The sequence below is a fragment of the Varanus komodoensis genome, unplaced genomic scaffold (assembly GCF_004798865.1).
Source record: "Varanus komodoensis strain SLA01 unplaced genomic scaffold, ASM479886v1 scaffold78, whole genome shotgun sequence".
NCBI lineage: Eukaryota > Metazoa > Chordata > Lepidosauria > Squamata > Varanidae > Varanus > Varanus komodoensis.
In genome coordinates this window covers 371,243-394,023 of record NW_025336455.1, presented here as the reverse complement: position 1 = coordinate 394,023, position 22,781 = coordinate 371,243, and the positions used below count along the sequence as shown (strand labels likewise).

At 53.8% G+C, this 22,781-nt stretch overlaps 2 protein-coding genes across 2 annotated transcripts; both read right to left on the bottom strand.

Annotated features, from left to right (window-relative positions):
• Nucleotides 1–301: 301 nt before the first annotated feature.
• On the bottom strand, nt 302–8,512 carry LOC123035240 (protein-glutamine gamma-glutamyltransferase E-like). Its single transcript, XM_044453226.1, has 6 exons — nt 8,426–8,512; nt 5,218–5,389; nt 3,429–3,728; nt 2,906–3,063; nt 2,415–2,548; nt 302–815 (listed from the first exon to the last, which is right to left on the bottom strand). The coding sequence occupies exons 1-6, from the start codon at nt 8,510–8,512 to the stop codon at nt 668–670; spliced, it is 999 nt and encodes a 332-aa protein (XP_044309161.1). The 3' UTR covers nt 302–667.
• LOC123035311 (protein-glutamine gamma-glutamyltransferase E-like) lies at nt 8,318–21,344 on the bottom strand. The gene is made up of 13 exons (XM_044453347.1): nt 21,172–21,344; nt 18,420–18,587; nt 17,991–18,227; nt 16,644–16,762; nt 15,657–15,785; nt 14,674–14,854; nt 14,291–14,429; nt 13,080–13,183; nt 12,280–12,519; nt 11,080–11,370; nt 9,818–9,975; nt 9,364–9,497; nt 8,318–9,169 (listed from the first exon to the last, which is right to left on the bottom strand). Exons 1-13 carry the CDS (start codon nt 21,176–21,178, stop codon nt 9,022–9,024), a joined length of 2,055 nt encoding a protein of 684 aa, XP_044309282.1. The 5' UTR covers nt 21,179–21,344; the 3' UTR covers nt 8,318–9,021.
• Nucleotides 21,345–22,781: the final 1,437 nt, after the last annotated feature.

The window sequence follows — 22,781 nt, the reverse complement described above, 5'->3', positions numbered from 1 at the left end:
GAACAAACTGAAAAGCACCCCGTCAGATGCATCCACCAACTCCCCGTGGAATCAGGAATTCCTATTCGTACAGATCGGGTCGCTCCAACCTACAAAGTATTCTGCAAAGGAGCACCCATGAGCTGCTGAGGAGTCTTCCTCTTCGTTGTGTGGGTGCGAGTTGGTTATTTATTGTCCTATTTGTCAGTAATAGATCTTGGACCACCAGAAAGACCTGCACTGGCAACCTGGGCAGGTGTAACGGTGGTGGTGAAGAGCAGCACGCCCACCATTTCCCTTGCTGTCTAAAGGAAACACCTGGTTTGCAGGTAGCCACTAATTTATGGTGCTGAGTGGTAAGAAGCTTGTGGAGTGAATCAAAGAATGTGTATCAAACAGAAATGGAACCCCCACGCTTCCTGTGTTGTGAATTGCCAAGCCCTACTCCCTTTAAGCTAAGCAGTCAAATTGACTTAAGCGTCCTGTAGGCAAAAGCTACTCCATCAGCCCTTGGGAACACCGTTACAGTCCTGAAGCTATGAGAACCAAGTGATGTGATTATGCGTGATTCCCGAGAATGGCCTCAAGAAAACAACCCTCCTGCAGCTCCAGATGCTACATCTGGTTCTAGCAGACTTGTTGTCTTCTGGGGGAGGCACCGTCTGGCCGGCCGGTCCAGGCTTCCCCATCATTCATCCACATTAATGGCTTCAAAGGCATTGACGTGCCCCAGCTTGTCGCAGGAGAAATGGACGACGAGGTGCTTGGTCCCACTTCTGCTAGGAGTGATGTCGAGGTGGACACGAGAGCGGTCCTTGGCCTTCACTGGTGGCAGCCTGCGAGGGAGGAAGGGAAGGCCTGGTCAGCAGAGGCCCGGGAAGAGCTTTAACCCAGCAAGTGCTCAGGAGCCCAGCGGCTGGGGAGAACGCTGACTGCCCTTCCCCGTTCTGCCCCCATGAGTGCTGGGGAAGGTTGTGGGGCAGCAATCCTAGTCTCCCTCCCTCCCTCCCACACACAAAATCCCCCAGTTCCAAACGTCAGAGTTCCACTGCTGATAAAAACGTCATCTGTTGAGCCAGTCACTAGGTGCACAGCATCTGCAGCTGATCTCAGGATGTCTGCAATTGTGCAGAATCGCAAACGGTCCCACTTGCCCCAGGAATGGCAGAGTTATGATTGTGGGCAATTCTGCCCTGACAGCTCCAGGGTGTGGGCCCACATCTCTTCTGGTTCCTTCAAATTCTGGGGAAAACCACAGATGTGCTTCATCCCACCTCACGGAGGAGGTGCAGTCTTGATGGGCTCGGTGACATTTGGAGCAGCCATTTGTAATGTTACAGTAAGTAAGTAAGTAAGTAAGTAAGTAAGTAAGTAAATAAATAAATAAATACATATATACATAAATGTTACAGTAGAGGAAACTCCCTGCTCTGCCTCCTCCTGGCAGCAATCACTGACCCAAGCCCTGTCGTCAGGACACCAGATTCAGCACTCGGGTCACTCCAGCAGCAACTCCACGGAAAGGAGCATTTATTATGTTTTTTAAAAGAGTGACAGAAAGGTGAAAGCAAAAGAAGGGAAGGGCAGCAGGTAGCAGCCGGTACAAGTGGGGGACAGCGGCAGGCCCAGTCCTGGCACCCGCCAGCCCTTGTTATACCAGACAGCGAAGAAAGCCAGCCTCTAATGCTCTCCACCCCTGGTGGCTGCTCCATGCAGAGTCTTGGACTTGGGTTAGGGAGCAAAAGGCCCCTTCTCCTGCAGGATGCCCCGCAGGAGGGACAAAGACTTTCTCCATCCCCAGGTGCTTTCTCCCAGCTTCCTCTTCACTGATCTGCGGGGTGATGAGCCTCCCAGTCCAGAGGCGCCCACTCTCCCGGGTGTTGGCCATCATACCATTCATGTCCCAGGCGGACAGTTCCCATCCTGGCGCCCTTGAATCGAACTTAGTTGACAACCCGCAGTTGCCAGTTACTCCTTAGAGCCCGACGGCTAAAAGGCTACTGCTGCATAAATCACTCCCTTGGTCAGGGCAATTTAGCTCTCCCTGAGCCCGAGTTTGATTTAACCTCAACAGCATTCAAAAGCTGTCCAGTTTGGCTTCCTGCATAACGACCTTCCGCAGCAGCAGCTGTGCACAGTTTATGGTGAGGCAGCTCCCTTTCACCCCGAGACTCTTGCGCTCTCTTGCCAGCCATCTTGGAGGTGGTGCCCTAAACGGTGGGGGCGCATCTCTAAAACAAATGGGCACTGATGGCTATGGGAGATGGAGGGGGGGGTCATGAGGGACGCCCTTCCACGGCCCTGCTGTTTCTGTCCCAGTTGGAGCACAGCCACCGGGGCTGCAACTGAGTGATCCCAAATGCAGATGCCGGTGGCCAGGGCCTCCTGCCCCCTTCCTTCCCTGCCCAGGCCTGCTTGGGGGCCCCGGTACTTACTGTATCCGGACCGTGTCCGCCGTCAGATCGCTGCCTTCCGCCCGCAGCACACAGTCCTTCACCTCCTCTTCCAGCGGGTTGGTGAACAGCACTTCCACCTTCACCTGCTCGCCCACTTTGGCCTGGCCCAGCACCTGCCAGACAAAGTCTCTGTTGGGCAGAGAAGCCCCAAGGCCTGGCCTAGCCTTGGAGAAGAGGAGGCCCAGGAGGCAGGCCAGGGTGGAAGAGGAGGGACAGTGGCTACGCCTCCAAAGGCCTTTTCAGACATGGAGGTCAGAGCACGGGCTCCTGCAAATGGCTCCCCTCCAGGCCCCCCCACAGGGGGGCGCGGCTGCCGTGGCCCGCTCTGTCTGCCCACACCCGAGGTGCAGAATTCGGTCTCTGGAGAGCACTGATTCTCAGGGCCCTGTCATATGACCTGCCTGACATGGCCCCGAGCACAGAGGAGACAGCGGGCTGGAGGGGGGAGAGCAGAGTGGGGGGGGGGTTACCTTCAGGAGGATGGGGTGGGATTCTAGGATGACAACTCTTTGCACTAGAGCACAGCTCCCGTCTTCCACATGGCACAGGGCAGTAGCCTGAATCATGTTGTCCAGTGTCAGGTGCCCCTTGTATTCGGCATAGGGAATCCTAAAGGGAAACCTTTTCTCTGCAAGGAAAGCAGGAGAGGAGAGACTGGCCCCGTGCGGTGTCCGCAGGCAGCCTGGCCAAGCTTCGCCTCGGTCGCGCCTTGATCAGGACAGGACTGAGTGGAGCAGTCAGTCCCTGTCCAGAGCCAGCTGGAGAAAGGCCGGAGTCCTCCTGTTCAGCACCAGGAGGAGGAAAGGCAACCCTCTCTCCAGGGAATGGGGGTGCAAGGGGGGTCACGGCAGGAAACGGGTCTGCCAGCTCCGTGTCCCACATGGGCCTACCCGGAACATCAGTCTCAACCCAGCCAAACCCTGTGGCATGTCCTCCCTTCGCTGGCCGTGGGGAAGCCCGCTCTCGGGGGCTGGGCCGACAGAAAAGGGCTACCTTCGTTGGGGCCAAGAGTCACCGGGAGCGAGTCCCGCAAGAGTTCGTGCATGGTCCGCCCGGTGTAGATGATGGTCCACAAGGCCACGTTAGCCGTGAGACTCTTGATGGCGGCAGAAAGGTTTCTCAGCACAAGGATTAAGTTGACGTCTTGGCCAAGTTGCAGAGAGCCATCCACCTCGAACTCGCCTGAGATGCTGCAGCTGGCAGCTTGTCCCTGTTCCGCAAACATGGCTGCCGACCACTCCAGGAGCAGGCCGCCACGGGTCCTTTCGAACAGCCCCCTTTCCTTGGCAGAAGCTGGAAGAGATAGAGCAAAGCGGCAGTGAGGAAAGCCTGCCGGAGCTGAGGGAGGCACGGGACGCAACAGTGCACGGGGTCCGTGGCTGCTCCCAGGAACACCCAGGAGCTTCCAGGTTTAAAATGCAGGCACAGAGAGAGCTATTTTCAGGGACAGCGTTAAGGAAAAGAAAGACTGACTGTGCATTTTGGAAAACTCATCCTCCCGGCTTTCCTGGAACTGAAACTCAAACTGCAGCATTGCCTTTTACAGCATGTAAGCCTCAGTCACAAAACATATAAACAGACGGAATCCTAACACACAGATGCTATAGACTGGGGTAGGCCCAGCATGTTTTGCTCCCTGAGGATGATGGGTATACAACCCCCCCCCCCCATTCCTCACTAGATGACCCTGGTCAGTCCCTGTTTCTCAGCCCAAGGCACCTCATGGGGATGGCATGAGAGAAGAAACCCAGGGACTTTCTGCTTTTAGTGCAATGAAGGAAAGAAAATGCCGTAACTTGCATTTTGGCTTCTTTTGGAGAGAAAGGCGGATTTCTTGCTTTGATCATGCCCCCTTCACTTTTTGAATCTGCTCCTGGCTGTCTTCCCTGAGATAGCCTTTGAAGTGGGGGCGCGGGGGGTGCTTCCTGTATTCATGGTATTTCTACGCCACGGGAGCCCAAAGCTCCTTTGCCCCTGAACAGCTCTGAATGTGGTCAGGCTCCCCCCTGCTTCTGTTCCGTCTGCCCATCTCAGATCTCGCTTCCTGCATCACGGGGAAACATTTGCCCCAGTTCTAGGACTGGATGTCCTAAAAGCTCAGTTGCAGTGACTTTTGCATGGCACTCCCCCCCTTGTGGTCTTACAATGGTATTCTCTCTTTAAGTCTGTTATCGCATAATACTCTTTTGCGTATGTCTTTCTCTGTTGCTAATGCCAGTTATTGTGCCTTGGGGTTTCCTGCGTGGCAGATTTTCATCCCGAAAAGTATTCATTGCGTTCCCGCTTCACTTCTCCATAAAACTGCCAAATGCGCTGCACTTGGGGGGGGGGGTGAAAGAGAAGCGCCCCGTTTCCAGGCTCCCCCTTCCGCGCGGCCATCAACTTCCACGGCACACGGCCCATGCACGCGCACGGAAAAGAGCTCCCGTGCAAACCGCGAGAAGGCACGGCGGCGAGCAGCGCGCGCTTCCGCACTTCCCGGGGAGAGCCGGGAAGGAAGCGCGCCTCGGGGGGGCGGGGAGCGCGGCGCGGCGGCGGGCGCGGGGCCTGCCCGAGGAGAACGCGGTGGAGCGCCGGGCCGGGAGGCCCAGCGGCGCCCAGGCAGCCCGGAAGGCCCAGCGCCGCCTCTCGCCGCCTTTCCGCGAGCTCCGCCGCGCCGCGGGTTGGAGCGGAGCGGCTCCCCGGGCGGGGGGGCCCGGTCGCGGCTGGCGCTGGCGGCGAGAGGCGGCGCGGCGGCACCCGGCAACCCTGTGGGGCCTCCCCGGCGCGGGCGAAGACTCACGGCTCCCGGCGGGCTCTTCCGCGAAGCTCCGGGCGTGGCTGGCCGCCGCGCCGAGCGCCTGACCGGGGCTGGGCGGCGCCGGTGGCACCCCGCGCTCCTGGCAGGCGGCGCGCCTGCAGCGATCGATCCCGCGTGTGCTTCCGCGCTGGATTCTTTGCGCAGCGCCGCGATCCTGCGGGAGAGCCGAGCCGGCTGTTGCGCGCGCGGGGTTGGGATTCCCACGCGTGCACTCCCCTCTCGGCTCTTTACAGCGCGGAGCTTCCCAAAACTTTCCCGATGTTTTTGCCTTTATTTCCCTCTGTCGTCGTGTTCTGTTGGACTTCTGAATCGCTCTACAGCGCCCGGAGGATTCGGATAGCTGGCGAGTGGTAACTTTGCGGAACCAGCGAAGGGGTCCAACCCTGTCCCAGATGGTATTCCGCCCGCGACTCACCGTGAGGTGCTGGGCCCACGTTCCGTGCAAGCGGGGCCCCCTCGTCTCTCCCCACCCCCCCACGCCTGCATCTTGCCCGGTTTAGCCTCCGGCGAATATTCTGCCCCCGCTGCCTGCTCCCTTTCCTCCCTCCTTCACAGCCCTGCTGCAATGACTTTCTCAGGTGTAAATTCGAAGCAGCGCCTGCACTCCAAGCAGCCATTAAAAGCCCCTTTCTGACCTCAGTGCACTTGCTGCTGTTGCTTTCTATGGTTTTGAGACTTTCACTTTCCTTCTGGGTTTTATCTTAGTCATTGCAATCCCCCCTCTCAGCATCTTGAAGATCAGTCTCTGGGGATGTTTATATTTTAGGGGATTCTAAAGATGTCTTGGTTATTGTCCTGACTTGAGCGATGCTTTTATCAGCCCCCTTAGGCCCTACGCCCCTCTCTGGCATTTATAGCTGTTCACCCACCTTGTGAGCAATCTATTACTTTACGATGAGAAGTTTTTAGTAAGTGCTAGAGCTCTAAAACCCCATAAAACCATCCTTCATTCTGGCTATCTCGTAGTTCTCTCGCGGAGCAGAAACCACCCCAAGAGCTTTGACACTTGGGTGGCACGGGAAGAAAGTAACCATGAAGCCTGTTAGAGAGGAAACAAGCCTGTGTGTCCCATCCAGTGCCAGCCAGGCCTCCCTCCCTCCCTCCCTCCCTCGCTCTTCCAGCAGGCCCTGGGCCGCATCCTGACCGTTGGATGTTGGCACCAGTCTTCGGGGCAGCAGTCCCGTCTGGCACAGTGCGGACTTTCATTCCCCACCGGGCGGGGGCTGCACTGGGCACGGCAGGGTGGAAGCATGCAGCCCGCACCGGGCAGGAGCAGTGGCCTTTCCCTGTGTGCCAGCACCCCAGCCCACCCAAGCCAGGGGCCACCTGCCCCGGGGCACTGCCAAGGCACCGGCATGTGGCTCAGTCCCACAGCAGCGTTTCAGGGCGCCCGTTCTCCAGCTCCTCGCCAGACAGTTTCCCCCTCACCAAATTCTCATTCACCCGAAAAGAACGGGGACGTTATTTTGTTTTTTTGTTTCATGTTTGCTCTTCCTTATTTTGTGTAGCTCCAGTTTCCACTTGTGTGCGTTTGCTTCTTTTGAGGCCTCCTGGGCCAAAGCTTGTCTTTTTGCTTTCTGTCTGAAGGGGATTTCTTATTTGACCATGTCTCTTACTTGGTTTTGGGGGCTGTTCCTGAGCATCTTTTCTGAGCAACCCTGTGGGAGCCAGACAATTGGTCTTCCAAGCTATTTGGAACAGATTCCATTCTCCCCCACACACTCTTTTTACTATATTTGATAATGAGTAAGGCCCAGACTTCGCCACCTTTTCCATTAAAACACCTTCTTTACTACCTAGCTGAATTCACCCCCCACCTCTGGCCAGTGGTCCCATGGGACCTGGAAATTCATTTCTTCTCTTTTTTGTCTGGGTTCACGGGAACCTGTTTCTGAAATGTCTGAGCTCACAAAGTTTCTCCAGATTGCTCCTACAAGTTTGGACAGCAGTGCTCATGTTTCAGAGGAAAAATGTGTTGTTTTTTAATTCAGCCAGGAAAAAAGCTAAAGTTAAAAAGTATGCATTTTCCACTGGGGAAGAAATGTGTTTGTTGTTGTTGTTGTTGTTAATCACGAAGTCGTGTCCAAACCATCGCAACCCCATGGACAACATTTCTCCAGGCCTACCTGTCCTCCACCATCCCCCGGAGTCCACTTAAGTTCACACCAACTGCCTCAGTGACTCCATCCAGCCACCTCATCCTCTGCCGCCCCCTCCTTCTTTTGCCATCTATTGTTCCCAGAATTAGGCTCTTCTCCAGGGAGTCCTTCCTTCTCATTAGGTGGCCAAGTATTTGAGTTTCATCTTCAGGATCTGGCCTTCTAAAGAGCAGTCGGGGTTGATCTCCTCTAGGACTGACCGGTTTGATTGCCTTGTGGTCCAAGGGACTCGCAGAGTCTCCTCCAGCACCACAATTCAAAGGCCTCAATCCTTCGGTGCTCAGTCTTCCTTATGGTCCAACTTTCACAGCCATATATTGCAACTGGGAAAACCATAGCTTTGAGTATGCGAACGTTTGTTGGCAGAGTGATGTCTCTGCTTTTTAGTATGCAGTCTAGACTTGCCATAGCTTTCCTCCCCAGGAGCAGGTGTCTTTTACTTTCTTGGCTGCAGTCCCCATCTGTGGTGGTCTTGGGGCCCAGGAAAATAAAATCTGTCACTACCTCCCTTTCTTCCCCATCTATTTGCCAGGAAGTGTGCCAATTCCCCATCAGCTCAAGTGGAAAGGGCAGTTTGGAGGTGGGTAGGCATGGGTGCCTCTGGAAGTATGCCAGAGGCATACCAAGTTTAGAGATGGCAAGTATTTCCTAAGAAACATGTCCTGGCTTGTGTTTGGGACTGTGTGTTTCACCTTTCCTTTTGTCATGGGAGGCATGTTGGGAGTGGGGGCAGGAAGCAACAGATCCCACAAGGCCTTAGGATCATCTACCACAGCAAATGCGGCAAGTTCCCACCAGTCGTGGGAGCTATGCCTCCTTGCTTGCCACGATGCCTCAGTCTGCTCGATGGCCCTTCCATGCAAGAACACGCTGGGTTTGTGGGTAGCCACAGGTTTTGTGAAGTGGAATGGCACTGACATTTCCAGGAGGAAGCAAAGGCCTTTATTAAGCAGCAATGGTAATTTCACACTTGCACAGGAGAATCATGAGAGACAAAGAAACAGCAGGCTCACAAGCTTCTCCAGACTTACTTGGTCGTATGAGCCCTGACCTGATGGGTCTTTCTGTTCCTGGGATTGCTGGGTGTCAGAAAGGAAATCTCCTAGTATGAGGAGCATCCATTCCTGCACAATCCCTTAATATGTCTTAAAGGCCATGGGGGTCTTAAAGGCCCCAGGGTGGGGGGGGGTGTTGGGTGTCTGCCTGGGAGTTGCACAGATGTAGTTGCGGCCTTGTCCAGGGGATGCCCACCCTCAGCCTCTGTGAGCTCCTCATCCCCCTTCCCTCAAAACCCCTCAACTCCTCCTCCCTGTTCCACTCTGCGTAGCTCTGCCACCAAAACAGGCACTCTCTCTTGCTGTGCTTTGCTGGACACTTGTTCTCTTGGACTTGTCTAGGATACATTGCACTTTAGCTAAGCATCGTAGCTGGCCCAACCTGCCAACAGCTGACACAACTCAGCTGCTGCATGAGAACTTGGGGAAGCTGCGTTTGAATATATGTGATTAGCATAAATGTCTGCGTGAGGAGGCGGGGCTCTGCATACAGCTGCATGTTCCACATCTGGCCCGGCAGCCGTGGACTTGCTGCTCCTGTCACCCGCACGGCCCCGTCCTGGGCTCCAGGATCAGTCTTCCACTGTGATGGTCTCGAAGGCTTTGATGTTCTTGTATTTGTCACAAGAGAAGTTGATGAGGAGATGCTTGGTTCCGCTCCGGCTGGGAACAATGGTGAATTGGACCGGGGAGCTCTCCTTGGCTTTCAGGGGGGCCACCCTGTGTAGGAAGAGCAAAGAGGTTGGTCGGCCAACAGCTTAGGCGTGGCAAGAGCTCCGGGACTGGCGTGACTGGGGACAAGTTATGCTTGTTCACACATTCTGACATGCTCAGATGGTTGCAAAGGTGCACCTCCTCCCAAATCTTGTTGTTTGAAGCAGGTGTTCTGCCTGCCAGGAGCCCCAGGTACTTACTGCAACCTGAGGGTCTCGGCCACCAAGTCAGCGCCCTCTGCATGCAGCACGCAGTCCTTCAGCTCCTCCTCCAGGGGACTGGCGAACTTGACTTCCACTTTCACCTCCTTGCCCACTTTGGCTGGGCCCAGCACCTGTCCAGAGCAAAGTGTCTGCGTGGCACAGCAGGCATGGGTATTGCTCAGTGGGGGCCTAGCCCTGGCTTCAGAGTAGAGGCCCAGGAAAGAGGCGGTGCTTTTGGGAAGTGAGGAGGGGCCAAGGCTCACTTGGGCAGGGGGCTGTGTTGGGAGGGCCAGGCCGATGCAGCTTCCCCTTCCCCTTCCCACCCAGACCGCTGCTCCATGGAACACGCAGCTCCACTTGGCCCCTGCACATGCCACATCTTGATCTGGATGCCGGATTTCAGTTGTGCTCGCTTAGAAGTGCCTGAGAGCAGCTGAGCAGGAGGGGTTACCTTCGTGGTGACATGGGGGTTGGACAGAATGACGACTCTTTCCACCACAGCAAAGCTCCCATCATCCACTTTGCATAAGGCAGTCACCGCAATCATTTTGTCAGAGGTCAGGTATCGGCGGTAGGCAGCATACGAGATCTTGAAAGGGAATGGTTTCTCTGCAATAGAAGCAGTAGCCAAGAGGTTGCCCCCGTGAGATGAACTCTGTGGAAGTGGTGATGGCTTGGCGATCGCAGAGCTGGGCCTGGATGGAAAGGACTGCTTGGGCTGTGCATGAGCACATTTAGAGAAACGGCTGTTACGGAAGGTGGGCAAATGGTGCAAAGGTAATTGCAAGCCCAAAGGAGCAGCCTCTTTTTTCGGGGGGTTCTTACAGTGTATGCACCAAGAGTTACCACCCTGTGCCTGGTTGTCTTTCACGCATGTTGAGCCACAGGGCCACGTACCGTGATAACCACTGAGGGTGCGTTCCATGATGTGCGAGCACAGGCACTGCCTGCCTCTTAAACACCTCTCAGCATGTTGGCCTTGGCATTTTGAACACGAACTCCAGTCCTGCCTCCCCTTCCAGTTCTGATTCCCCATCTGAAGCAAGTGCCCCCGAAAACTGCATTTGGGGAGAAATGTGCCGGTCTCTCCCAGGACGGGATGGCAAGCTTCCCCTTCGATTCCCCAGGAATGGCAACAAGGAGGCATCTGATCCTGGACTGGCCCCTTCCCTCTTTGTATTTGGTTGTCCATCTCAAGAAGTGCTTCTCCTTCGAAGGGCATTAGAACAGTATGAATTCTGAAGAGCCTCCTACCAATGCTGGAGGAGAAGCTTCCGGCCGTGTCAAGAGCAGAACCCAAAGCGAAAGCTCGCCTCGTTCCCCCCCCCCAGTAAAGTTTTGGATTCCCCCCTCAGGGGGCCTCCCTGCATGGGGGCAAGATGGTGGGAATGCCTGAGACCCTCAGAGTGGGCAGCTCCTTTCTCCCATCGCCTCCCTACGGGGTCAAAGACTGCATCTTGCACCTGCTCAAATTGCTCAAGTTCAGGTTCCTCCCTACCTCACAGCTCCACCTCCTCCTCAGAATCAGATCCATGTGTCTGAACAGTGTGTCCCGAGTGAGAGGGGGACCCGTGCTCCACACACACGGTCCTGCTCCACATGTTGCTTCGGACCCCACCCCCCGCCTGCATCTGTATGGCTTGATGGTTTTCCTCCTGCCTGGCCATGGTGTCGATGGGCAGTCCACCCTCAGGACTTAGGTAAAGGAATTACGTTGGCTGGGTCCCAGGGTCTCCTGGTGGGAATCCTTCCAGATTTCATGGACGGGTTTCCCAGTGTAGAGGATTGTCCAGGCGGCCATATTCACAGTCATACACTTGGCTGCAGAAGCAACATTTTTGAGCACCAGGCTTAAGCTGACGTCCTTGCCGACCTCCAGGGGGCCCTCCACCCGGAACTCCCCGGAGATGACGGTGGGTTTCTCTTTTTGCTCCTGGGCTGCTCTCATCGGGGGAGGAAGCTTGCTACGAGCGTTGGCATACGCTGCCCTTTCCTCGGGAGATCCTGGAAGAAGCAGACCAGAGTGGCAGTGACTGAGATGATACTCAGGTGGTTTGCACAGTGGCTGTTGACCTTGCTGTGTCTTCCCCGAACTCTGCAGCAACTCTGCACTCTTTGGCTTTCTCTTCTTGTCCATGTTATCATAAAATCATAGAACAGCAGAGCTAGAAGGGGCCATGAAGGCCATAGGGTTTGACCCCATGCTCTCATAGGACACCAAGTTACACCATCCCTCTCAGATGGCTGTCTAGTTTCTTTCTGAAAGTCCCTTCTCTGGGAGAGTCCACCACTTCTCCCGGCAGCTGGTTCCACTCTCATATCCCTCTGAAAGCGAGGAAACTTTTTCTGATATCTATCTCGAACCTTGGTTGTTGATTGTCTGTGCCCTGCCCTCTAGACTGATTGAGAAGAGATCCTGGCCCTCATCAGCATGGAAGCCTTTCAGGTATTTGAATAATGCTGTCGCATCCCCCCTTAGTCTTCTCTTCGCAAGGCCGAACACACCCTGTTCTCTCAGCCCCCCTGCACAGGGCTGTGTTCCCAACCCTTGGATCATTCCCTTTTGCATCCTAAAGATGGTTTGCCATCTACACCTGCATAGCATGTGCAGTTGAACTGTTTCAAAAGATCATCCGTCCATCCATTGCTTTTATGTACTGTTCAGCACCGTACGTGGCTCTCAGAATGGTTTCAAAAGGGTAAAACCTTCTGCCCAGTGGTCAGTCTGGCCATTCAGCAATGGGGGAGTCACTGGAGGCTCAATACTGGGGCAAACAGTTTGACTCCACCTTTGTCCTTTACTTTGAGCTCCGTCCTGGACCTGATGCTGCCGGTTTCTGGTCTGCCCTCTGCCCTCCCTCTCAGCATTTCCACCTGCGTAAAAGGAAAACTCACCTGCTTCCTTTGCCTTACCTGCTGGATATTTGAAACTGTCAGTGATATCCTGGCGGTCATTCCTGCCCACAGTCTTTGTGCTTATGGCCTGGCCGACCCTAGTGATGTCAGCTGCAACTGGAGTTACCGTTCCGGCGTCGTAGATCGAGTAGCGAATGTCCGCATCGACCTCGGCAAAGACGAAGGGGCCGTCATAGTTCAGCTGCACGTCTCCAGCTTTGATGGCGGTCAGCGAGGCTGGCCCACACTGGAATATGCCTAGAAGGGGTGGAGGGGAGGGACGAGGCCACCATGGACTTGCTTCAGAAAGCCAAGGAGCCATGGTGCCCGGAGAAAGGATGCGGTGGGATTCCTGTCATGGCAATGATTCCAGGCTTGGGAAACGAAGTGCACCGTCAGCACAGCACGGACCCAGTGCGGAGCTGCCCTGTGCTGGCGGAGGAGGTCGGGTGAAAAGATTTGCTCTTGTAAAATGTTGGCACACCGTCCTTCGTCCCTATAGATCTCAGGGCAATTTACACAAAGACATCCATGCAAGGTGCAGACAAGAGAGAAAGAGACAACGGGGATATTTTGGGAAAACGTTTTGGAGTGGAGTGGAGAAGGGCAGAGCTCAGCTCAGCTCCCTGGGTGTTGTGTTGCTTGCACAGAGAGGGGATTAGCCCGTGCCCCGACTCCCCTCTTCGCCTGCCTCCAGTCATTTCCCAGCTAGCCAGCGGAAAGTCTCCGGAGTCCCCCCCCCCCCACAGCATGTGGTGTTAAGGGGCCACCCCTCCCCCCTCCCCCCCCCCCCCCCCGGTCGCTGGCTGTTCTGCTACCTTCACTTTTCTCTTGGGGAGTTCCGTCCACAGTTTGACTCCCGCCGTATCCAGGGGGAAGGTCAGTTCGGGTAAACCAGGTTCCCGTCCACACGTGGAAGTTCCTGCAACGGAATAAATTGAAACAAATCCAAGCAGGAAAAAGTAGCCCGGTGTTACGCCTGGCCACAGGGAGAAGGCAGTGCGTTTTCACAGGGAGCCTCCCTGAGCCCTGGAGCATCGCTGCGTCCACCCAGGGAACATGTGGATCCTTGTGCGTCTGCAATATCGTTGCCATGCTGGAGGGAGTCATGGGAGAAAGAAGCGTTGTGGTCGAGCGCTGACGAAGGATCCCCACCCCACACCGTGCCCAGGGGGAACAGCCGAGACCGAGGCCAAGGAGACAGATCCCTCGGGAAATGAGCCTGGAAAAGCCTGGGAGGGGGCGGGGGCATGTCTGTGTCTTCAGCGAGGCGGACAGGGCAACTCTAGAGGAGCCGAAGGGCTGGTGGTGGTGGCAGAAGGTGACTGCCTTGTCCAAAGCAACACCAGAGGGTCGCGGGTGGGCAGTCGAGGGAGAGGAGGAAGAAGGGGCAGGCAGTGGTGATGGGTGGGGTGCACATGACTGGTGGGGGGAGAGGATTTGCTGGCCCCGAGTGCCAGTTTCACCCCTCTGGCGAGCTCGCGATGGCCCTACGCCTTCCCCCAAGCACCAGCCAGCTGGTTTCCCAGCCTAGGTGCCTTTCCCCCATTCTAAACCTTGCAGTGCCTTTCCTAAGGGTTACTTGCTGTCGGTAAAAGCCTCAAGCGACGTGCTGCCGGCATCTTCTCCCTTCGCCTTTTGCCCTGCCTGCTGCTGGCAGGTCGTTCCCAAGGAGCTCTCCCCAATCAGATCTGCCCGTTGGGCTGACAGGGCAGCCCCTGTGCCTAAATCCATGGGGCGGTGGACTGGAAGGACTGGTGAAGGGAGAGGGAGGAGAAGGGAAGGGGGGCTGCCTGGGTGGCCTGCCCTCCTGGGGAGGGAAAGCTCTCGGCAGGTGCTGTGAAGGGTTCCCCACGGGTACTGCAGAAGGTCCGTGCAGCTGGGGGAAGGGGAAGCCTGGTGGATTTGCCCCAGAGTGGGAGTCTGCCCCTACGGCCAGGATGCCTCCCTTTTCTTTCTGGGCCCGCCATCATGTGATGATTGCGTCTTAGCACCCACAAGCTACTTGTAGAGAAGTTGAGGGAGTTACCAGAGGCTGTCCGGACTTTCTGCAGGCAGATACGTTCCACAGGAGTCAAGGTACAGGTCCAAAATGAGGTCCCTGTTTCGATCATGGCCAGATTCAAAGTTTGTGACGGGGCAGCTGGGGATCCCCAGACACCGGAGGACTAGGCAGAAAGACACCCAGAGAGGAGGCTGTGTTGGTGGCACTCGTCTGACGTGGCACACAGGCATTGCGCCTGCTAAGGTTTTCCCCCATGATTCCCTCCTCCAGAGTTTGGAGCAGACATCACCGTATCAGGAAGGGGTAGTGGGAAAGGAGGTCAGTCAAGGGGGGCTGTGAGAGAGAGGATTTCCTAGAGTGGATTTTTGTTCCCAGCACTTAGCCAGGGTCCTGTGAAGGAGGCGTACCTGTGGTCATGAGTCCTGCAAAAACCCAGCACTGGCCATACTTGACTGGCTGAAATCCAGAGTCCCTCCAGGTCCTCAAGATCTCCGCACTTCCCGACCAGTAGTTTGGATCTTTCCCACCAGCGTAATCCCCAGTCCAGTTTCCCTGCAATACTCCCTTGCCATCAGTAGCGTCGTTGACCTGGGAAAACGGGGAGGCATGCAATGGTGAATCGTGGGAGAGGCAGCTGCCTGCACGATCCATGTTTGTTGTGGCACCAGTGAAGTGCTTGCTCTTCATCTGTTGCACAACCTCAAACATACTCTCTGCATGAAATGGCCCTCATGGCACATAGGCCACATTTTTCCCACATGATCCTGCATCAGCTCTGTTTGGTTTCTCTAGGGATGGGCACCTGAGCCACCAACCCATCCAAGCTTTCTTCCACTGGTCACCTAAGTGAGACCGGATCGGGGAGGGGACAGGAGGAAGGGATCCCCATCAGACGGGATGGAGCCCCTGCCCTGCCTGTGGTTCTCTCCGTTGGGAAGAGATCCACTTCCTGTGCAGAGGAGCAAGAAACGCTGTGCATGGTTTGGGGGCCGGAAATGTGCATGGCCCATGCCCTCTCCTGTTCCCATGAGCAGTGGGTGTTTGGACCCTGGGGCTCAGGCTGGCTCCCTTGCTCATTTCTCCCCCTGTGCAGTCAGATGTGACAAAGCAGAGCAGGTGGGCACAGCAGGCGCCCCGGAAAAGGACCTCTGACCCGGCAGGGCTAGCTGGCCATCTGACCGGGCCCCTTGGCAGCCTCCGTGACTCGTGAATGCCCCTGGGGATCCATCACCATCAAGCACACAAGGAAGCCCCTTCCCTTGCAGTGAGCGCTAGATTTCCCTGTGCTCCACTCTTTGGATCAGGACTGGTCTGGCTGTGCCCGAAGCGACAGGAGACGCTTGCCTGCAGTCTTTGTGGAAGAAGGGGAAGAGCGCACCCCTCTGCTTACCGTGGCACTGAGCACCCGAGCAATGTATTTGGGGTCCTTCCGCTGGCGCACGTCAGAGCTCGGGTTGTAGCGATAATGGATGCTCTGGTCCAGCATGGAGAGGCAGATATTCAGAATGTCTTCCTGAAACTGTTGGTGGAGGAAGGTGTCAGCGGAGAGAAAGGTCTTGTCGTTCTGCTGCATGAGCCATGCCACCCCCCCACCCCCACATTGAGGCACAGAGAGAGCGCAATCAAAATGTGATCCCCTGAGCCACCAGAAGCAACCGCTTCCCAAGCAAAGCCCGCCTTGCCCAGTTTGACAGAGGGCATCTGCCTATTGTGATTCTTTGCTTGTCCATCACTTTCCAAGGAATTGCCCCAAGTGCCTGAAGATCTGGTTGTGGAGTGCTGTACTTAGAAAGAAGCATTCTGACTTAGAAGCATTTTGGATGAAAGCAACCCTGTATTCTTGGCATCTCACCAGCAACCCCAAAGTGGCTGCACTGTACTTTTTACTTCTCTCCTCCCAACTTGGTTCATTTGAGAAGATATCGGAAATGGGGGAGGGGGTGAAGGAGGACCCTGGCACAGGAGAGGGGTCATGCTGAGCCATCATTGGGGGGAGTGCAGGACTCATCTTCAGGACAGGAGACCATCAGAGCCATGCTGGATCAGATGGAGGCTCCCTCTAGGCCAGCCTCCTGTCCTTCCGACCAACATCCTGTGGGTGCCCGAAAGTTAAAAGCGAGTACCAGAGCCCCTTCTCATGGTTGGTCCCCAGCCCCTGGGACACGTGGGGCCACTGCCTCTCACCCTGGAGGTAGCCATCGGTGCCAGCACGACTGGCCATGGAGAGCCGTCTCCTCCCCGAAAGAGCCGAGAAGGCCGGTTGCTGGAGGGCAGCATTGTGGGGTTCGGCCTGGGACACGCAGGGATGTCTGAACAGGAGCAGTGCGTTTCCCCACACACTCTCAAGGTCTCCTCATTCCCTCCACTTTTTTTTTACCTGACCGTAATTCCATGGCAAAGCCTGGATATTGTCAACAACTCCTTTGAAGATAAGGCCGAAGTCCGATTTGACGTATTCATCACGCTGTGCATCATCATCCAGGAAGACTTCATCCGCTGGAAGCCAAACAGCAGGAGGACTGATTTCACCCCGTCACGAGACCTGGAGCCACCTGGGACATGGTGCTCCTCCCCTCCCCTTTCCTCGGAGCTTTCTGATTTAGCAGTTGAGCAGTTCTGTGCATGGAAGGCACTCCCACAAGTGTAACACCTCGGAGGGTGGGGAGCTCTTTCTCTTACTTGCTTCTTTTTGGCTTTTGGAATGTCGAGGAAGGGGAGCGCTACTGCACATGGGGTGGTGGGGCATGGAGCTGCTGGAGAGGAGAGGAGCACCCCAAATCTGTTGGAATGGGTCATGCCCCTGCCAACAGACGCTGCGTTCTGGCATGCCGGAAGCTGCATGGTAGAGCCCCTCCCCAGGCTGGGCACCTGGTTCCTGCTGGTTCTGAAATGTGGCTTGGTTCTTTGACATGGGAACGGGGACACATGGTGTCAGAATGAGGCCACTGCAGTGCAGGGCTTGCTGCATATGGGTACCGGGGAGTTCCAGAAGTAAGGAGGCAGAGCAGCTTCTGCAGTGAACCATGCAGGAAAACCAAGAGGAGCTGGAAAACATCCAGTCCAGGTTAGATCAGGTCTAGAAGATGCAGACCAGACCAGACCAAACGAAAAGAGAAACAGTCCGTCCACACACGCAAACACACACACTGAGTATCTGAACTGAGGGGAGGTGCTAAGCCATGAGCAGATGGTGAGACATGATAATCAGTCCATGCCAAATCCAGGTGCCAGACCAGAAGTTGCGCATGGCTGGAGTGGGCTACCCCTGTTCAGGAGTTTCCGTGCAAATGCTAGAATTCTCAGAGCCAGCACGGGAGAGCTGGAGTGCCGGATGTTAGAGGAGAAGCTAGAGATGGTGGGCGTAGCCGAAGCCTGGTGGAATGGAGAGGATCAGCAAGATAAGGCTACCTCTGGATGTCAGGGACTCCTCCCAGTGGTAGCGGCCGTTGAGCATGGGGCACACATGGTCTCAAGTGGCCATTCAGGAAATTAAACCAGGATCTGCTGGCATGCGCAGCTTTTGCTCTGGCACTAAGCCTATGGATTCTCTGGGCCAGCCTGAACTGACATGCCGAGGAGCAATGCTCTTTGGAAGAAAGAGAAGTCCTAAGCGCCACCACAGCCCCTCTACGCTGCCTGCTCTGCAGGTCTCCCAAGTCCCACATTCCTTCGCCACCTTCTCCCCACACGTAACTCACAGTGGCTTAAGGAACATGTACTGTACCTGGCAGCCAAGGGTTAAAGAGCAACACAAATGTGCCAATATGCTGGAAAGGGCAAAGGAAGCTGTTCCTGACGCTCAACTGGTAGACTCCGATGATGGCATCTACGGGGCTCTGAATGGAGATGTCCAATTCGGTTGCAGTAGCAGAGGTCTGGACTGCACTCCAAGAGTAAGGCAAATGTGAGCTCGAGACACCAAACTCCACTCGCGTCATTTCCTGCAACTCAGAGGTTGACCCTGGGGAGGAAGAACAGACATGCAGGATGAGAAGGAGGCTTTCTGTGCACACAGAGGCCATGTTTTGAGCAGGCCCCAAGCCATGTCGAGATGGCCTGGCATTTCTGGATGCCCCTTTGCCTCGAGAGTGAGGGAGTCTCCCAGCCGCTGTGCACTGGCTTGGGGGAAGAGAAAGGAACGTGTTGTACATACCCGTCGCTACAGCAAATGTTAGGTAAGTTGCAGGAGGTGCTCCTCCTGGATATTTCAGGCTAATATTAAACTCTTGTCCTCGCCGGAACACATTCTCCGTGCCACGATATTGGTCGGTGTGGTGCATCGTGGCAACATCTCCCAGGTTCCAGGCCATGCTTGGTGAAGCTGTACAGGAGTGAGGGGGGAACGGAACTGCTAAGAAGACCGTGGCATTTCCCCTGTGGATTCAGTGTCCTTCTCCTTGTCTGTCTCAGCCCCTTTCCCACAGCCCTTGGAGGTTTTATCGGGAACCCTGCGTCTAATCTACATAAATGCCCTTCCCCTCTCCTGGCATGGCAGTGTGGTCCAGAGGCACCATGAACGTACATCCTGTCCTTCTCTCTTGCTTTCAGAAGACTCTGGAGCCACAGAAATCCTCCACCTAGGAAAGCGAAACCAAATGCATCGATGCAAGATGGGGAATACGTGGATCAACAGAACTGAAAACTTAAAAGACCTTGGAGTAATTGTGGACAACGGGGTAAACATGATCCAACAGTGTGATGTAGCCCCCAAAAGGTGAAATGCTATTTTGGGAAGCATCAACAGAAGTATTACTTCCAAATCACGAGAAGTAGCAGTTCCCCTACACTCCTCACTAGTCAGACCTCACCTGGAATACTGTGTCCAGTCCTGGGCACCAAGATTTAAGAAAGATGCAGGCAAATTAGAAAGGGTCCAGCGGAGGGCAACAGAAATGATGCAGGGTTTGGAGACACTGCCCTGTGGGGAGGGACTGAGAGAACTGGGCATGTTCAGCCTTGAGAAGAGAAGACTAAGGGGGGACATGAGATCTCTCTATAAGGGCCTCAAAGGCTGCCCCAAAGAGTAAGGTCAAGCTCACTGATGCCAGGCATGGACATGGAATGATCCATTTAAGTTGTGACACCCCAGATTCAGGCTGGACATAGGAAAAGCTTCCTCACTGTCAGAGCAATACGACAGTGGAACCAGCTGCCTGGAGAGGTGGTGGGCTCTCGCACGCAGGAGGCATTCAGGAAGAAACTGGACAGCCCTCTGAGTGGGATGGTGTAACATGGTGTCCTGCAACAGCAGGGGGCGGGACTGGATGGCCTTCATGGCCCCTTCCAGCTCTGCCATTCTGTGATTCTGTGAAATCCTTGCAGTCCTTTCCTGCATCCTGGCTCAGGCAATAAGTGGGGCCTTACTGCCTTCAGATCCTGCATAGTGCTTGGAAAGTCTACCCAAGAAGTGCTCTCAGTTCAGTGTGGCAGGCTACATCCATTTTCACGCATTTGTACCCGTGTCGTCACCCTGTGCAGAGCTCACCAAGTTCCACTATTATAATCATTCCCCAGCTGCAGAAGCACACCCTGCTTGCAAATCAGGAAGAATGTCCTGTTAGAGCTACATGGAAATGGAACCCATGACCTACGAGGCGTGAGCTCTCACAGTGCGGACATTCAAGATGCAGCTGGACAGCCATCTGAGAAGAATGGTGTCATGTGTAGTCCTTTATGGAGCAGGGGGTGGACCTGATGACCTTACTGGGTCCTTCCAACTCTACTACTCTGGGATTCTGGGATTATTTTGGAAAACTTACTCCTGGAGATATATTTCATATGATTAAGCTTGATTTGAATAAACCAGTTAGTGGGATGTGTGTGTGTGTGTGTGAAATCCTGAATATAAAAAAGTGGCATCAACAGCAATCTGCCCAAAACAAATAAAACATTGTGTAAAGATTGTATAAGGATTCAGCATATCAGTTTGATACATATGGACTTTGTACACCCATGTAGTGCGTATTTATAAAGTAATAGCCTATAATCAACAGCAGTGCTTATGCACTGGTATCACAAAAGGCAAGCTGATTGTCTTTGAATCAATCCATGCATCTAAATACCTCCATTCAAAGGAGGGAAGGGAGAAGGGATCCTAAATCCACTGTTTTATCAAGGGTGGCTGTTTATTCTCTCTGCACTGACATATCGGCCATTTAGCTGACGTAACAGTGCAGAAAATCCATATATATTGGCTTTGTATTAAATCCGTGGAGGTTGGTAGAGAGTGAAGTAGCGCATGTCCATCCATGCACATTTGAGAGCTTTTCATATAAATTTTGTTCATATTATAGCCTCTTCCCAAATGCAAGCAGATGCTGGGCATTGCCAAAGCAGGTGCAAGGAGTAAGCATTATTTCTATCACACCCCTAGCAATCAGCTGCCCAAACTTCACAGACTTCGCAGGGTTGAGCAGAATGATCTCGGGAGAAGAAGTTACCAAGCCTTTTCACATAAGCTTTGGCCACCATGCCTGCCAGATATGTTCTCGATGATGCTTGGTTTTTTAGTTGAGCAAACAGAACTTAAGTTTTAATGAGAGATAAACCACTATTCCTATGATACTTCTAAGCATCCTAATTGTATTTTGTCTCAAGGCCAGTTGGGTGTTGCGGCAGAGAGAGACCGGGGTAGAATCTGCAGAAACCATGCCAGAAGTCATTTGTTGGTCTAAGGCTGCCTTCCCCATTCTGCTGCCCTGCAGATGTTTAGGACTACACTGCTATGGGCTGTGCTGACTGAGGCTGATGGGAATTGAAGTCCAAGCCGACTGGAGAGCATAGGAGCAAGTTTCTCCTCTGGAAGGGAAAATGTGAGGGCTGATTCTTCACCCCCACCCATCTCCAGCCCTGCTTCCCCAAACCCCGGCAGCCAGCACAGCCCCGTGACAGCTGCTGGTACTCACATGCCATGATCCCCCACTTGGCTGCTTTTTGCGTCCCCTAAGCAGTTGGCTCCAACTGGATGAAGCAGGAGAGTTCTCAAGGCCTCTTATATAGGCCCAGAAGGCACCTCTTTCTCTTTTCCTAGAAGTGGGTGAGACTCACAGTCCCTAGAAGTTGCTCTGTTGACGCTTTCCTCTGATATAGGAGAGCAGAATTAGCACTTGGCATCTATTTACACTAGGGAAACTGAAAATAAAGACTGTGAGAAAACGTTCTTCTGGGGAATGACTTCTGGGGAAGAAGTCAAGGAGCTTGCACAACCATTGATAACATCTTCCTTATTGCTTACGCAGGATGCCGTTTGTGATTCATTTTTAACTCTCTGGAGCAGGTTGCTGAAAGGGAGGCTCTGGATGTGTGTCACCATAAAGCCAGCATTTCCTGGTGGGGTTGCTGTCGGGTTGATGGTCCAAGGGTATGAAATCAATTAGAGGCTTGGCTGCTGCTTGTTTCAGTTCATCCAGATGTCTCAATATTCCTTCTTGCTCACCATTTGGTAAAGCTTCAAAGGAGTTAATTAGTCCTGTGTCTAGACTCTAGACTTCTCTAGAATTTAGAGTGTCATCAGTGCCAGGTTTTCCTTGATTGAGCAAAAATTTGTCAAGGACGCTGAGAGTGCTAAGTTGCTATGGTTTCTATCATTTGGCACACTGCCCATAGCACAAGGTAAAGGCGTATCCGCTTGAGAAGTTGGGCCAAAGAGAGCATTAATTTTTCCCTCTTGGAAGACACAGGGTGGATATATTTGAAAAGTGAAAGAAAGTGTTTCATTGTATGCGGCATACAGAGGATGATGAACAGCAGAATTCGCTTGTGTCCTTTCATACTAGGGAGCCACTCAACAGCGCATAGGTTGATCATATAGCTTGGACATCGAAGAAGAAAGCTAAGTGACAGTATAATAGCTCTTCTAGTTGACCAGCGTCCAATGTTAGGTCTGTTGAGTGTAATCCTTAGAGCAACCTGATGTGTTTGAAGGGTACAGCTGAACTTATTCAAGTTTAACTCTTTGGTGAGAGGTGGAACTACAAGCACTGCCTCTGTTTGGTCACACTTTCTGATCATAGTTTATTTCTTCTGAGCAATTTTGCTTTCTTTGTTTGTCCACAAACAAGTCTGTATGACTTTGCACAAAAGTTTCAGAGACCGTTTTTAAAGAGTCCACCTTTGTGTTTATAGATGTTTAATGTTCGAAAATTGAGATTACTATTAGTGCAGTTAGTAAGCATTGTTTGGCTGTGAAGCCTGTTGTGAATTCTGTTGGTGATTGTTTGCCTTGTTCATCCCCTATCAAAGATGTGTTAGGATCAGAGGAGAGTAATGCAGGCAAAGGTTCAGTCAAATGATTAGATTCTTCTTGCAAAGTAGAGGACATGCAATAGTTGTCGCTTTTCAATTTCTCTTTCCAAGTCCCAGTTCAGTATTTAATAACTGTTAGAGGTGGAGATAGAGTAAGGAGGAATTGCTTTGTAGTTATTGTTAATCGCAGTCTTCTCGTTTATCATGTAGTCATCATGTTCTGGCTGTTTTGTTGGTTTGGGTAGAGTATGAAAGCCTGCGCTTGTCCTGT

Excerpts from the sequence above, each read along its gene's own strand:
- LOC123035240 (XM_044453226.1), bottom strand. The coding sequence starts at position 8,512 with ATGCTCCTCATACTAGGAGATTTCCTTTCTGACACCCAGCAATCCCAG. Across the intron at positions 5,390-8,425 it reads GTCAGGGCTCATACGACCAA|GATCGCGGCGCTGCGCAAAG; the intron begins GTAAGTCTGGAG and ends GCTCTCCCGCAG. Across the intron at positions 816-2,414 it reads GCGGACACGGTCCGGATACA|GCTGCCACCAGTGAAGGCCA; the intron begins GTAAGTACCGGG and ends CCTCCCTCGCAG.
- LOC123035311 (XM_044453347.1), bottom strand. Across the intron at positions 9,976-11,079 it reads GACCCTGGGACCCAGCCAAC|AGAAACCATTCCCTTTCAAG; the intron begins GTAATTCCTTTA and ends CTTCTATTGCAG. Across the intron at positions 9,498-9,817 it reads ACCCCCATGTCACCACGAAG|GTGCTGGGCCCAGCCAAAGT; the intron begins GTAACCCCTCCT and ends TGCTCTGGACAG.